Source organism: Orbicella franksi, chromosome 6 (genome assembly GCF_964199315.1).
Source record: "Orbicella franksi chromosome 6, jaOrbFran1.1, whole genome shotgun sequence".
Classification (NCBI taxonomy): domain Eukaryota; kingdom Metazoa; phylum Cnidaria; class Anthozoa; order Scleractinia; family Merulinidae; genus Orbicella; species Orbicella franksi.
In genome coordinates, this window is record NC_138150.1 from 24,100,403 (window position 1) to 24,116,892 (window position 16,490).

General features: G+C 39.9%; 2 protein-coding genes across 2 annotated transcripts; one reads left to right on the top strand and one right to left on the bottom strand.

The window, feature by feature from the left end:
* The first annotated feature begins 69 nt into the window (after window positions 1-69).
* Window positions 70-3,892, top strand: LOC145490260 (uncharacterized). Its single transcript, XM_081469383.1, has 3 exons — window positions 70-512; window positions 1,816-2,106; window positions 3,454-3,892. The coding sequence occupies exons 1-3, from the start codon at window positions 92-94 to the stop codon at window positions 3,696-3,698; spliced, it is 957 nt and encodes a 318-aa protein (XP_081325509.1). The 5' UTR covers window positions 70-91; the 3' UTR covers window positions 3,699-3,892.
* Window positions 3,893-5,505: 1,613 nt separating this feature from the next.
* LOC145488911 (uncharacterized) lies at window positions 5,506-9,066 on the bottom strand. The gene is made up of 3 exons (XM_081467759.1): window positions 8,397-9,066; window positions 7,710-7,791; window positions 5,506-6,566 (listed from the first exon to the last, which is right to left on the bottom strand). The coding sequence occupies exons 1-3, from the start codon at window positions 8,647-8,649 to the stop codon at window positions 6,512-6,514; spliced, it is 390 nt and encodes a 129-aa protein (XP_081323885.1). The 5' UTR covers window positions 8,650-9,066; the 3' UTR covers window positions 5,506-6,511.
* Window positions 9,067-16,490: the final 7,424 nt, after the last annotated feature.

Consider the following 16,490-nt stretch of genomic DNA (forward strand, 5'->3'; position numbering starts at 1 on the left):
ACTCTTACACACAGCCTCAAGATCATGCGGCAAAATATTCACTCTCTATGGTGAGGTGGGGAAGTTGACAATATGGCGGCTAAATGGCAACATGGAAGACACTGGTGAATTGGCCAACAATAGGCCCAAATTCAATGGTCGAGAGGAAATTTCCATTACAGCTCATCGTAAAGGAGTTTCATGTGTTAAAATTAGTCCAAATGGACAATTAATAGCTTCATCGTCAGCCGACAAACTGATCAAAATATGGAGCTTTGCGGGAAAATTGGAAGGGACATTGAAAGGACACAAGCTAGAAGTCTCAGAAGTTGCTTGGAATTCAGAAAGCCGACTTCTTGTTTCGGCATCAGATGACACTAGTGTAAGAATATGGGATCTCTCCAACAAAACGCGCGTTACAACACTTCTTGGTCATCAAGACTACGCTTTTTGTTGCTCCTTCAATATGAAGACAACATTGGTTGTGTCAGGCTCATTTGATGAAAGCATTAAGATCTGGGATGTATCTGAAGGTGCACAGTTAAGTTATTTAATCATTTTATCTTTTTATGAAATATGGTCTCTGATGTGGCTGCTGGATACCAATTCTAATACTAACTGACAGTAAATGACCCAAGAAGTGGTAATTATTAAATTTTATTATATGGCTTTGGCTTGTGGCCGATATAACGCGCGCTCTGATTGGTTAATTGTCACTGAATTGTAGGGCATTATTCTCCCGTAATGCCCACGGGCCGATTACGGATTATGCAAATTAGGAAGAGCCCGGTTCTGAAAATTCAAGCGCACTGAAGCGATGAAAGCCGATTAAAATCAGTACGAGAATATCAGTAGCTAAAAGTTTAGAGATATTTCTTTAATAAAATTTATATAGATGACTTACCAGTCGGTAACCTTGGCGGGCACTAGTGAAAAACAATCAAAGTTTGCCTAGTCTTAAGTAAAGCTAAAATCGCTAAGTAATAAACACCATCGGCAGATCTGCCATGCATCCTGAGCAGAACACCACAAAGAAACTTATAAGTTATCATCTTAGTCACAGCAATTACCGAAGTATTGAACTCCGTCAAAGTTCTCATCAAATAGATTCCCTCGCTTTGACACAAGCAATTGTAAATCAGCTTCCAGGATCATCAGATGTAAATAATCGGGCGGTTTCTGTCGGTAGCAGTGTTTCTGATAACTGCAGACGTTCACAAGGCTTGAAATGTTCATCCATAAATCCCAGAATGAAGAGGGCGAAGATATGTTGTCGAAAGTGAATGCGAAGATCGAGTTAAGCTTACTTTGGTTTGGACAATTTTGAAGCACTTGCTGTCTTTTCTATATGCGTTGACGTTTCGCCCCAAAAGTCGGAAAAACTTCACCATCAACTTGTGGTACCACGATACTAAAATACGTTTATGAGGCTGTAACAGTGACTTTTCCGTAAAGAAATGAGTGTTTTTAACGGAATACGTAATACAGTGGTGAAATTCACTGACTGTGTAGTTTTGCCCTAGGTTTGAGACGATGAATGAATCGGTAAACGCGCGCATCGCCGGATGTAAATTGACGACTTCTGCTCGAATGATTTTTCTCTTTATTGATGAGCCATATAATAAACAACTTAATAACCTCGACCATTTGGTCGTTACAGGAAAATCTCAAACCTCGGCCTACCGTATTGACCTCGCTATCGCTCGGTCAATACGGCAAGGCCTCAGTTTGAGATTTTCCCGTAACGACCTCACTCTCGGTTATTAAGTAGTTATTAATCACTTATCAAAATTGCATGGTAACACTGAATCTGATGTTAGCCTTTCTGTTTATCAGGTTCCTGCCTCAAAACTTTAGTAGGTCACAGAAGTGCAGTTACTGCAGTGCAGTTTAACCTGGATGGAACGCTTGTCATATCCTGCAGTTATGACGGCAAGTGCTGTGTCTGGGATGTATTGTCAGGTTGCTATTTAAAAACGATCTCGACAAGTGAAGACCCACCTTTGCCCATATCACATGCAGTGATATCCCCGAATGGAAAATATCTGCTCATGTCAACCCTAGACAGCAGGATAAGGTTGTGGGATTATAAGACAGGACAAGGAAGGATAGTGAAAACCTATGAAGGTACAAATATGCCATTCTTCAACAGCAAATCAGAGAGCTATATAGTCTAAAATAGTTTTTAAAGAATGCCTTTTGCCATTGCAAGTGCATATATGAAAGATCCCGTATTTGAACTGCGACGAAAGATATGAAGGCATGATTTATCATCGCAGTTAAATTACACACAACATAAGCAGTTGTGAAATTAAAGACTGAAAAAATTCAGGCTTGAACAGGAATTGAGCCCATGAGCTCTACAATAGTGGTGTTGGCCTAATGTCATAGCAGTACTACTGAACCCAGCGAAGTCCATACAAGAGCGACTGACCGTGGGCCATGACTTATGATGCAACCCTGACCAAGGAAGAACCTTGTATTTTCTTCAAGACTGCCTTGCCACATAATAACTTAAATAATTATTTCAAATTTGGACAAAACCAAATCTGTGACCTCCGCGATACAGGTGCGATGCTCTACCAACTGAGCTAGCTCAGTTGGTAGAGCATCGCATGGGTATCACGGTGGTCATGGGTTCAAATCCCGTTGAAGCCCTGATTTTTTCAGGCTTCTTCTTTCCAATTGCTTAAATTGGAAAATTTACTGCGATGATCATTCTTCACTTTCATCTTCAACCGCAGTTCATATATATGAATTATTTCATATAAACTTCAGATCAAAACCAAATCCATTGTAAACATAGACTTTACTTCATGGAACATGGTCAGACCTCAGTTTCTAAGGCTTGCATGTACAGTGGAAGCCCAATTGAATTACAGTTTTTTTAGAAAGGAAGCCACATCAACCTTAACTGGATATTATGGGGGTCCTTTATCCTGGTCTAATTGGAATTTATTTGGAGATGTTGGTTTTTGTGGAGGAAGGAAAACTGGAGAACCCGGAGAAAAAAGCCTCGGAGCAAGGCAAGAACCAACAACAAACTCGATCCACATAGGGCACCTGGACAGAATCAAACTAGGGTCACCAGGCCATTCCTGCTCCCCATTCCCTGCTCAAACCTCTTAGTAACTCCAAGCAAAAGTTGCTCAGTCTCAGCCAAACAGTGTAATTTTATCAATATTTATATTACCCATAATCGTACATGCTGGGGGAGGGGGCTGCAGCTCCCCAGCTATTGCAATTTGAGTGCGTTATGCATCCCAATTTCAACATTCACATGTTCTGAATTGCGTAATTTTTTCGGGCAAGAAGGTCACTGCTCCCCCAAGTCCAAAGGTGCCCGTATGCCTATGATGTCACTAAGTATTGTTTCATGTAGAAGACAAAGATTTCAATCTTTAACAGATGTCCTTACTAGTGAGAGAATTAATGATTTTGTCTCTTACGTTTTTTCTATGCACTGACTTGCAGGGCACCTAAACAAAGACTTCTGTGTTATGGGTTGCTTTAGTACCGTAAATGGCAAGTGGGTGATATCTGGATCTGAGGATAATCACCTTTATATATGGGACGTTAAGACCCGCCAAGTGGTCGGAAAACTGACAGGACACACACGACCTGTGTTGTGCTGCCATGTCCATCCTTCTGAACAAGTCATAGTGTCGGGGTCGCTTGACAAGAAAATCAAGATCTGGCGATGGTCTTTGGATGGGTAGCATCACAGGTGGCCCAAGCTTGGAAATGAGCATCCTTGCACATACAGTAGTACATCAGGTTATGGAATATTTGAAATAATATTATAACGATTTGTATGTAAAACAAAGCAAAAACAAAAAACAAAAAAAACAGTTATTTTTTCAAACCTACAAAATACGAAGGAGTACGAATAAAGACAAACCTAGGTAACCTGCTTCAGGTGTGTGGTTACTTGATTCCCATGAGATTTCTACAGCAATTTATGGCCATATAGTTTTGAACTTTTATGATCTTCCGTTTCAATTAAGTCATAGGTACATTTAAGGTACATATAGTCCTTTACCTAAGCCTTGTTGGCTTCCCTGAGCTTCCTTGCTCAATATCTATACAAAAGAGAACAATCACAACTTTCAGTGATATGCAATTGTGGAATTTCTGTAGGTAAACTTGGCAGATCTACATGTACAATGTATCGAAATGTAGTCAGAAATTATTAGTGCAGTAGGACAAGGATGGAAAGGCAATTTCGGCCGAAATATTGGACTGATTTCATGGTTTGGTTAGTTTCTCGCCATCGGGTGGGTGGGGGGTCTGCTATCCTTGGACCACTCGCCTGTCATTCGTATTGCTGTTGTTATTCTCATACATTATTACAGTTGTCGTTTCCCCGCTGCTAGAGAACCCTAGTGAAGTTTCTCGTTACGAGAGTTAAACGATTGAAGCCAGTGAAAACGCAGAATACTGAAATATGACTATGATATTCAAGGCTGTATGACATGGCAAGTTTTCGCATTGGAAACATGTTTTGGAGACTGGTTCTGCTCGTAACATGGCGACGAGTTAAATCGTGGTGTTTTCCGCTCAAAATTCTGTCAACTCTTCTGTTCAGGCAACGAAATTCCGCTTAAACTCTTCTTGAAGGATGTGACCGATTAGCAGTGATGGCATAGATATACACTATGCCGTGCGAAATGATGGGCTCTCTGGGTTTAAACTAGGGGACATCGGGGCCTAGTTGTTTGGAATTGTTCTTTCGTTGTTGTGGCGTTGGACTTATTAATTATCGCATGGTTAGTTCTGCAAAGAAAACCTACGGGTCCAATAACAAAGTTTTTAAGAACACGATTTGCCAGCCGGGTGTACCTTATTTTTTTCGTCAAGAGAAAATAAGTTTCTTCTGTTTTCGTATTATTTTCTTGCTTGTGGAACAGACGCTTTAGCGTGGTAGAACCGTGCTCTGCGGGCTATAATTGTCTAAATCTTTTGAATTAACCTTTTGCCAATCAACATGAAAGAGCATAGCGTACTTCACCTACACCCACAAATCGAGAGTTCGGTAGCCTTAGGGACTCACCATCCGCACGTTGTCGACGAGTGTTTGTTTGAGAGTTTCCTCTGGGGAAACAGCAGGCTTTTTAGACCTCATGTTTAGCTTGACGCTACCAAGAGACCGCTTTCAGAGACTGTTTTGGGCGTTGGGTTAGTTGAACAAGTGCTAAAAACCAAAACTGAATAAGAGACGATGCTGCTCTCCCACCCGTTCCCCCTCCTTCCGACCGCTAGCGTTCCTTTCGCTGTGAAGACTGTAAATCGTTTGAGTTGTTCCTGGACTAAACGGACACTGATGCAAACTACATTTCACAGGCCGCTCTTTCTTAAGGGATTGTGTCAGCGTGTTTATTGTTGCTTTACGGGATCGTTACCAATGCAACAGAATTGATCAGGCATGAGTTTTTTGAACTCAACGAGTGATTTTATTATCAACGCAACATATACAGCAGTAAATGGTTGATCTCTAAAGAAAACGTCACGAGTTGATCGCGTAAAAAGAAAATAGTCTTGAGAACAAGAACTGCGTCTTGCTGAAAGCTATCTGTTGTTAATGAGCCCTTGAGTTCGTTGTCTAATTGTTTATAATACTTCATACTACAGTGTAAAACGGATAAAAAGGAGAAAGAAGCTTGTGATAAGAGACTAAATTTGTATTAGTAGTCTCGAGAGGTATTCTCTCACATCTATTTTTTGTAGGTATGCGACAACCTGGAATAAGGTGTGTTTTTATACAGGAACTATTTTCAGTTTGTCCATTAACATTGTAGAAATTTTAGGCGTTTCTCAAATGTTTTCACAAATGGAAGCCTCTCCTGTATTGCTAAGGGCGCGTATTAGAGACGTGTTCTGCTTTTAGAGATCAGAAATAACATCGTAAGTTTTGGTCTCTAACAAACACACGTAGTTTGGTCTGAAATAGGATTAGAGTTGAGAAAGCAGGTCGATCGCCCCTAACGAAAATTTCGGGAGTACTTCTCCGAATTTGTGGTAAGGTCTGTAGATCTAAGAATACGATGATAATCAGGTTATAAATAAAGTGTGAAGGGCACGCGACAACTGAAATATGTTACGCTTTACCACCAACGCGTTGAGTTCACTATTTTTAATAGTTTAATTGCCAGGCCCAGAATCAAAATATTTTTTCTGCTAATTATGCCGTAAAATTAACTACCAGCCATGTAGTGCTTTCCCTTTAACTGACTATAACATTTCCCTTTTAGTTACTTTAATTTTCCCTCTAACTTACAACAGGTGAGGATATAACTAAGGATCTTTAAAATCACATCTACCCTGTCACATTGAATTTACGCGTTGAATCAAAACATTTGTACCTATAATTAAGACAGGAAACCACGAACCCGCACTATACTCCCGGGTATATACTCAGTAATCTAAGCGGATTCAGACATCCTCTGGTTTGCCTCTAACTTTCTACATAATCAAGTCTACCCACATAGCTTCTAAACTACTTGTGTGCGGTTTTGCTGATAACACTGGTTCTTTATCCGATCGGTGTGGTCGTCAGGTGGCAATTTTGGAAATACCAGACGCAATAACTAAAACAGAAGAGCAGAAAACAAGGACGTTATAAAACTGCGATTCAGAGACTTCTGTTTATATACAGTAGCCATAACCTGCGCAATAACGGGACGGGAAGCGGGCGAAACGGAGGTCCTAGGGGTGTTCGGGATACGGGATGTAATATATCAAACACGAGAGACACCATTTCATCGGGATATCCAAATCCGAGAGGAGAGTTGAAATTACGATGTACAGCGGAATATTTTTGCCGAGATTCGAGGTGTTTGGATAGCCGATGAAACACTGTCTCGAGTGTTTGATATTTCTTCTCAATCGAAACAAAAACTAAGGAGTAAACGGAGAAGTAAAATCATCAAGATCTATGCTAATTAAGACCGAAACCTCTTCCACTATCCAAACCTCCTTCACGGTTGTGACATTTTTTAGATACAGAATATTTGGGTGAATTATTAATGGCGAATGGGATATTTAAAACAGATATACCAGGATATCAAGTACGAAAATTTTAGGCCAACAATTGACGGAATGAGGGATACGCAGAGCCACTATCCCCCTCTAATGGGGCCTCAAGCTGGGTATAAAGCGCGAACAGGGTGCTGAAAACGATCATTAACCGGTCTTACAAATCGATCTCGTTATAACGTCCTGATTGGGATGTTCGCAGAAGAGCCAGCCTACAATCATGGACTAAAGGCTTGGGACAAATTTGCACTTTTGGGGCTTTTGCGCACACGCCAGACGCAAATACTACTTCACTTGCCTAACCTCGTAGTGAAGTTAGAATTAAAATATATCGAAAATAGCCTATTGAATTATGGTATCACAATAGGTAGGTAGGCAAAGTCTGCATACGAGCCAAGTGTTTCATCAAGCCGGAGCTTATCCCGGTTTCTGTAGCATGAAGGGACTAGGAATATTTCTACTACCCCTGGATGGGATAATAGTCCATCGCAGGGTCACCCCCAGCATTAAGTTCGCCGGTACCCATTTATACACCTGGGTGGAGAGAGGCATTGTTAGTGTTAAGTGTTTTGACCAAGAACACGACACATTGTCCCCAGTCAGGGCTCGAACCCGGATCGCTCGATCCGGAGACGATCACACTAGCTATGAGGTCACCGTTCCATAATAGGAGTTGGAACAAATGTTATCGATACCGGTTACAGGTAGCCTGGCTCGGGGTGCACAGAACGTTCCATTTTCCACTTGGGTCGATCCAAATCTGAGAGACAGACTGTCCTGGAAACAATTCAATCACAATCAAAATTAAAAATGAGTATGAAAATGAAGCAACCGCAATTCTTTTTCAGAGGGAAGTTTCCTGGCAGAAGTTTTCATCCAGGGTGTATAAGCCACCAGGACCTCTTCTGATATTCACGGTTTTTTACCCCCAATACCAGTACCAATGCCAATTCTAATACCAAGAAACATTCGAAACTTATTCAAGTGAATGTGACTGAAAAAAGTTATCCACACAGCCATTTGTCGCACCCCTCAAAACGCTTTTTTTTTTCCAATCAACAAGCAGTCAAAATTGGCAATTTACTATCGCACCTGCAAAGAATTATTTTATATTTGTAATCATCGTTACCAAGTGTTAGACTCGGTTCTGTTGAATACAACTACCATGATCTCGGCCTGCAGGCGAGTCTCATGGAAAGAACTGGCCAGAAGTAATCCACAATGATTTTGGCCAGCACTACCTACAGACTCGTTCCCAGGGCAAACTCGTCCAATCCCCAGGGCGTTTTTTCCTTCAAATGTAGGAAGGGCCACACATTTAAAGGGAATAGCGCCTTGGGGAAAAGGTTGTACTATAGTTAATACACAATATCTGTCATTACCTCTCGGGCACTGAAACTGAAGAAGAGGCCCGTTTATTTGATTCGCCTGCCAGTTGTTGTTGTTGTTGTTGTTATTGTTGTTGTTATTGTTGTTATTGTTGTTGTTATTGTTGTTGTTATTGTTATTGTTGTTGGTGACAGTCACACGCTTGTCTTTGGATTCGTTCTCCTTGCTGTCTGAAACGAGCTTGGCACCCAGAGTGATGGACAATAATGCAGCAAGGAAGAGACACTTGATAACCCAGCGAGCCATGTTTTACCTCAGTTTACCTGCATTAGAGAACAGCGACAAATTCACACCTGAACTGTTTGGATAGTATTCTATTATCTCAGAGAAAAAACGTATGGGTACTTTAAAAAGATACTTGATAGCACAGAATTTGTAATTTCCTTATACGTTTGGGCACATCTAGCCCGCAAAATTTCTTAGATGAATTTTTTCGGGTCCGAATATTTCCTGTTGGCGGTGGCCGCTCTACTAGACTCCGAACTGTGAAGATACGTCATTGCCAAAAAATATCGGACGATATTAATTTCGGACTAAAAACGTGTCTGAAAATATAACCGTCCGAAGTTTTCAAGCGTCCGAAATATTTTCAGAACAGTATAAAATTATTTGTAGCTCCAACGCTCTTAGTTTCCTTTGTGGGGCGAACTCTAGTTGAGAAACGTAACGTACGTATACGTAACGTAGGTATACGTAACGGCTTGATAGAACTGTGTTATTTTCTCCTCGGTATATCTCCAAAAACCTTGAGGGTGCAGTGAGACTATCATTTTCACAGATGTTGCTTCTGTCTAATTCGTGTTTCATCACAGTGTCCGAAAGTTTTGTCCGAAATTTGTCCGAAATAAGATAAAAAGTGACTGAAAATTAAGCAATGTACAATGCTGTTGTGATGTTCTCCTGCTGGGTTGTTTCTGTTCAGCTAAGGACACGTCACTCTAGGAGAGTCTCTCGCCATACACGAGTATAAATCGGTTGGTACCAACAATTCGAATCGATGGATTGTTTAATTAAGGAACGTTGTAAAACATTTAGGAAAGGGTTAAGTGGTGTGAAGTACATTGGTCGACTATCAATCTATTCTAGAAGAGCATCAACTCGGAAATTTACATTTTTCAATGATTGCTAATGATACATGTCTTAGTATCTTGATTTTTTCTAATTTGGTGCAGAAAGCGTGTACAAAATGATTTCATGTTTTGGTATTTGCAACCTTGCCTGCTTTTGTTTAGGCATATTAACAATTTGGATTTATATTCTCGTCGCATATCTCACCCTCTGTTAGTATCACTCTACCTCCGTCAAACGAGTCTTCTTCAACGACGTGTTGCGCAGAAATACTCTTTTCCTTATAAGCCATCCGAATCGTTTCATTCAATCAAGGGAAGCAAACATACATTACAATGAAATCGCAAGTAAGAATTCAGCAATCTCTTGCATGCGTTAATAAAGGCGTTGGCTGCTAAACAGTTTACTCATGCAGTTTAGTGACTTAAGCTTTAGCTTAGTTTAGTGACTTTTATCGTCTGGATGCGGGTCGAGTAACACACGGGAGCTGACATGGTCTGGCTTCCAAAGGAGCGAAAACACCGCGTCGACTCTTTAGCAAATTTAAAGGGAGCCCGCGACACTGAGTCAATGCGCGACGGCGCGAATGAGAGTGAAAGGGTTAAAGGTCTTTTGCTGTCATTTTTAGAATCAAAAAAGTGATTTGAAGTCTTCAAAAATAGGTATATCGAAGTTAACAAAAAATAAATGCCCATGCCATGCATGCATTGTTAAGTTGCTGCAAAACCCGCTAAGAAAAACTGTAGGGTAGATTTGGATTGCACAATAGGTTCTCAAAAGCCTTTTATGAACTAAAGAAAATATAAATTAAAGTACCGGAAAACTTGAAATATACTTACCTTTGGCGAAAGAGCAAAGGGACTTGAATCAATTCAGCAGTAATCGTGTCGAGTCAATTTGACCTCGAAACTATCGACTTTATGTCGTAAAATATTGCTCTATCGGTTTTATTAGCAAGGGCGTTGACAAATATTTTTTTAAATTAAAGTACACAATCAGTTTTAATTACAGAAAATTCTTGAATAGCCTAGTTACCAATGACGATCGTTGCGTTTTAAGTTTGGCAGGCAAGGAGTTTGAAGTAGAACAGATCCGTGTCGGAACTGAGAATAATTTAGCTTCCTCCAGAATATATGAATTCCAGATCAGAAATCGCAAGAATTTAAAATTCTTAATTTCACGGTCACGACTAAAGTATTACGAATGATAATATAAACATCAACTATACAGGAAAGCAATAGACTTTGAAATAATCCTGAAAGGTGATTGGTTACATTTGTAGATGCAATCTACGGCTGTGGATCGCAGGGAGGTCTTTTCGACATTGTTGTAGTTCGTTTTAACCGAGATTCTCGAACGATCATGACAACTAGTCGTTATGCAATTTGTAATAAGCAAACTTCATTTGATACACTTTCTTATTTGAGTAAGTGCCTGGGAAACACTTTTAAACAAAGAAATGTTAAGTCATTAATTGCTTTAGCTTGTTTTAAACTTCTCAAATAACTTTTCATCTGTTAAATCAGTTTACTTAACTTGCTTATCTCAGCTAATTCGAACAAAACAGTCGCGGTGATGTATAATGGTTAGAACGGTCGGGGTACGAGCGTTGAGCGAAAAGTTTGTGTTTATTAATATACCATTGGGCAAGATACCTTACTCTTGTAGCGCCTCTTTCTGTCTCGCAATTTTTTAGTTTGATGATCCTTGGATGGTAAAAACAGCTTAACAAAATGCCCAGGTGAGGGGGGAGGGGTGGGAGGGTTAGAGCAACCTCTGATAGACTAAGTTTTATTTTCTTATTTAAGAAGAATCACAGCGTTGCTGTCAAAGAAGTCTTCGTTCACGTAAGAAAATTTCTGCAGTGTCAATCTAATATTACATAAGTAAGCTTCATAATTGCTGTGATGAGATATCTCTTAGCGACGAGGTATTCTTACGAAGAATGTACACGGCGGCATGTCGAAAAGATTAACATCACTGAGCACACACAAATAAGCCTCTCTCCGGGCAATTAACTGTATAAATTTATACCGGCAACTCAGATCATACGCTGAAGAACTCTTTTCCAATTTCTCCGTCACACTATTCCCAAAGGACACTGCTTTTGTTCCAGTCGTAGAGATTATAACCGTTTTAGCATACAATTTCGCCTTGACCTAATTCGATCCCTCCTTGGACTCTTTTTCATGACATCAAGAATGAAATAAACAAATATCCTGGCGTGAATCGCGGAACTTCACAAGTGTTTCATTGTACATAGTCCAAAGTCAATATAGGCGCTAGCTTCAAAAAGCACTTTGACATGCTTTATAATTTCCAGTTTCTTCCTATTACTTCTCTTTCATTTTCCACTGTTCCTGTTAGGACATTTTCGATTATTCCTGTTAGGAGGAGTGGGTTTTGAACCAAAACTTTTAAGTACGATGATCAGGTCCGAGTTCCACTGACCATCGATAACGCGAACTGATGGACGAGAAGGCGCAAGTCGAGAAGTAAGCAAACTAAGGTTGACCTGACATGGTCTGGTCAAATGAAGAAGAGCTACCTTCACCCACTCTTAAAACTGATTTGAGCAGGTTCAAACCCGAAGAGAGCTCTCGAGCTCGAGACCGTGCCTGCACGAAAAAGGGGAAATAAGACTTTTCTTGTTTTCTTTCTTTCTTTCTTTCTTTCTTTCTTTCTTTCTTTTAAGAAAATACCTCATTACTTCTGAACAGCCATCCTGGATTTCAAGATTTATAAACAAAAAATAACGAGAGTATCTAAGAAGTAGTTTTAAAGGTGTAAGTAACATTCTCGTTAAATTCAGGGAAATCAGCGAAATTTGAAAAACATGCCTCTCTGAAATACGGTTGCCATGGAAACATTACGATCGTTGATTCAACCAGGCTCTTGCTGAAATTTCTCAAACAATTATATGTCAGGAATGGTCACTAAATTTTGGAGTTCGTCGCTTCAGTTACAACGGTTCAAAGTTGGTGGGTACCTCGAAAGTTCCTTTCCCGGTCCAGCCTTAGGTCTCGCATAGGGTTGAAGAGTCACGTGCATTAACCGACGAGAAAAACCTTTTCACCTTTGCTTACAGGCCTAACAGGTCATTCGCACATTTATTGTAGAATTTTGCAAAACTATAGTCCCAGCTAGTACATATAGTGATCGCATAAAAGTCGTTTTCTGTAACGCCTCTCTAACATTACAAGAGGTTTTGTGTCTTAGATAATGTAAGGCCGGTCGCCTTTTGTAAACAGAAGAAAACCTAAAATGGGACGAAAAACGACTATCCTTTTAACGAAAAAACCATGGAAATCAACTCTGCCGTGAAATCTTCGTTTCAACCTCAACAAGGAACTATCGAAATCGAACTCTTGGGTCGGTTAAGGCTAGCTGCTTAAAAGTTTGCTTTTGCCATAGGTTTCTTTTTCTTTCTGGCTTTAGCTATATATTTTTTACCTTAAAGCCAGCGTCTACCAGGGTTGGTAGATAGGAGTTACACGAAAGTTTGATCTTCAACTTTATATCATCCGGGTGCGGCTTGAGTAGTTAGAAGGAGTTGTCATTGTCTGCCTTTTAAACGAGCGAAAACCACGGTCGACTCTTAAAATTTGAGTGGGTTCAAATCTCAAGGAAGGGCTTGAAGCTCAAGAGGGAGAACGAGTCTTAGAAAGCGATTTAAGGGTTACAGGTCTTAAAAGATATTTCTCTTAGCGACGGTGACGAGGTGTTCTTTCGAAGAATGTTATTTTCATAATCTGATCAAAAAAGTGATTTGAACTCTTTAAAAACAGGTTGTCCAAAAACTTGACCCGAAACGAGATGCCATTCACCTTTCAGCTCGTGGGCTTAATGGTTCAAAGCGATGCTGCAAAACCAATTTGGACTGAATAGATGTTTCTTAAAACAAGCCTTTCGAACCTTGGAAACTTTGTATTTTCTACGATTAGCTACCGTTCAATAAATCCGGTCCTCTTTTGATGAGCTCGAGCTGAACAATCAAGGAAAAAGGCACAGAAAACTGGATTGAAATATACTTACCTTTCGCTGAAGAAGCAACGGGAATGGAATCAACTCAGATCAGCAGTGATCGCCTGGAATCAATTTGAGCTCGGAACTTTCGAAGTCATGACTTAAATATCGCTCTGTTTAATAACTTTATTAGCGTTGGCTTTGACAAATATTTTCTTAAATAGACAACCAAATTCTTGAATAGCCATTTTACTGACGACGATGCCTTTTCAAGTTTGGCTGCGAAGAAATTTGGAAGAGAATGGATCTGTGTCGGGAACTTATTATTCCTCCAGGATCGTACATGATTTCCAAATCGCGAGTACTCAAAATTCTTGATTACACGGTACTAAAGCATTGCGAGTGAGTACATAAACATCCGAAAGATTGCACAACACGTTAATTTGGTACGCAATAAACTTCGAATTAATCATGAAACCCGATTGGCTACAATCGGTTGCACGGCAACGGGGCTTTCGTGCAACAAGCGGTCGACCAATCACAATAGGTTTTCAGGTGTCAAGGACAAACAAACATACGTACTTTAATTTAACAACTTCAGTTCCTTATTACGAGGAATTTTTTTTTTTTTTTCTTAATAATGCCCACGTACTGATATAGAGTTTTCTTTTTTTTATGTAAAGCAGTTTATAACAACTGCTTGAGCTAAAACCTCCTATCGGCATTGTTGTAGTTCGTTTTAACCGAGATTCGCCAGTGGTCATCACAGCTAGTCATTACGTAATTTGTAATGAGCTGACTTCCACTGTATTTGACTCCCTTTCGTCTTAGTTAAACATGTGCCTGGGAAACGACACTTTTAAACAAAGAAATATCAAGTCATTGATTAATTTAGCTTGTCATAAACTACTGAGCAATTTTCAACTTCTCAAATCAACTATTTCAACTGAATTGGAATAGGAAAAAAAAATGGCGCAGTGATTTAATAATGAGCCCCTTGGACTCCGGGATACGAGCACTGACCGAAAAGTATATATGTGTTATACTATTGGGAAAGACACCTTACTCTTGCTGTATCTCTCTCCTGTTCTCCGAAATCCATGTATTTTTACATAATTCCTGGGTAGTTAAAGCAAATTCACAAAATGCTCAGGTAAGGAATAGGGAGGTTGAGGGAAGCTTACGATAAACTAGCATTTTATCTCTTATTTAACAAGTGTCATTACTTTTCTGTCAACGACGTTTTCGTTCACATGAGAAAAACTACTACATTGTCAATGTGATATTTTCGCAAGTACGCTTCATAATTGCTGTGATGAGATATCTCTTAGTGATGAGGTGTTCTTACGAAGAATGTATACAGCGGCATGTCGCAAAGATAAACTACACTGAGCACACACAAATGAGCCTCTCTCCAAGAAAACGTATAATTTGTTAGCGACAATTCAAATCGTACGCTGAAAATGTCTTTTCCTTCGTAACACTTTTCTGAGAAGAAGACAAAACGCCTTTTTTTTTTCCATTTCAGTATACAATTTTGCCATAGAACTCAATTAGAACTCTTTTCCGACTCTTTTTCATCTTATCATGAATAGAATAAACAAATATCTTGGCGTGAATCGCAGCACGTTGACATTGCCTGCAGGACAAATAAATAAAATTGACTAGTTTTACATTCCGCAGACTCCAACGGCGGTGACTTCAAAAAGTACTTTCATTGCTATTATAATCTTACTTCAGTAACAACTTCACGAAATTAAATGAACTGAATCCTTTCTACGTGTCTTTTTTTTTTCTTTTTTCATGTCTAATATTTTTGTTGAGAGAAGGGGAAATTTAAGCCAATAATGTTGGGTGAGGCCCCGTCCACACCAGGCCTAGGCTCGATTTCCGCCGCTTTCTCGAGTCCCGAGTCTACGTTCCTCCCCGAGAGGAGACGTAATCGAGCCTACACCACGCCAGAGAAATTTGAAAACGCAGCAATCAGTATAGTCATTTTGGATTTGTATTTTAGGAAACCTCGGGACTGAGGGAGATCACACATAATAATCGTGATGCCATCGTTCTCAAAAAGCTCAGCTTTCAAAATGTTTTCCGTCCACATTAAAAGCAAATGAAAACCGGCTTTTTCAAATTCCTCCTGTTTGAAGAACGTTCTCGAAATGCTTAGTTTTCGTGACAAATTAGAGTGGACGCTAGGCCTGAACCGTAGAAATAAAGTTGCGTTGTCAAATTTTTCTCCGACGTAGTGTGGACAAGATATAAGGCGGTCAGGTCATTTGCCTTATCATCAGAAACTCGAGTTGATAAATGAGAATGCAAATTGACTAATACGCCAACGGGAGCTGACATGGTCTGCCTGTCAAATGAACAAGATTTCTCGTCCACTCTTAGAACGTATTTCTGAAGGTTAAAAATTCAAAGAGATGGAAATCAATAGTTCTTCTGTTCTTTCTTTTTCTGTTTTGTTTTGATATTCGTGCATTGTCAAGTGAGAAGTGAGAGTTGATGGCCAAGCGAGTGCAAAAGATTGAAGGGCTAAGTGTCTTTTACGGCCGTCTCAGCGTCAATAAAGCTATTTGAAGTTCTTAGTTCTGTTCAGACCGGGATTTTTTTTCTTGCCTTTTGTGACGGGGGAGGCCCACACGATCCACAGCACGTCAGCTTCAAAAGACGGAGAAAAGGACGGTCCTATTTATGAAAAACAGCCTCCACCTCAGACATACTATCTTGGACTAATTTAGATAAAAAGGATGAAAAGCGCCTAAAGAGTGAAAACCTGTAAATGTAAGTAATGTTATTTCAGCGTGCGAAGAGAATTTTCATCTTGTTACGAATGCATGATTTTCCTTTCTTTTCCTCGCGGTAATTTCCGGCTAAAAGATAAGGGGAGCATTTTATCCGTGTTTCTATCGAGTTTTAGTACAAATCTACTAGAGTTCTATCACGAATGCCATTCTCTCGTTGCCTACGCTGCGCACGTCTATTCTGTTTTAGTATAAATCTACTAGCGTTCTATCACGAATGCCATTCGCTGATTGGCTACGCTACTC

Bases quoted from the DNA above. Each gene is read 5' to 3' on its own strand.
- LOC145490260 (XM_081469383.1), top strand. From the start codon at position 92: ATGGAAGACACTGGTGAATTGGCCAACAATAGGCCCAAATTCAATGGT. The intron at 513-1,815 runs GTGCACAGTTAA...TCTGTTTATCAG, and splicing joins GATCTGGGATGTATCTGAAG to GTTCCTGCCTCAAAACTTTA. The intron at 2,107-3,453 runs GTACAAATATGC...ACTGACTTGCAG, and splicing joins GATAGTGAAAACCTATGAAG to GGCACCTAAACAAAGACTTC.
- LOC145488911 (XM_081467759.1), bottom strand. From the start codon at position 8,649: ATGGCTCGCTGGGTTATCAAGTGTCTCTTCCTTGCTGCATTATTGTCC. The intron at 7,792-8,396 runs GTAATGACAGAT...AATTGTTTCCAG, and splicing joins TCAGTTTCAGTGCCCGAGAG to GACAGTCTGTCTCTCAGATT. The intron at 6,567-7,709 runs GTATCGATAACA...CTTCTGTTTTAG, and splicing joins AGCCAGGCTACCTGTAACCG to TTATTGCGTCTGGTATTTCC.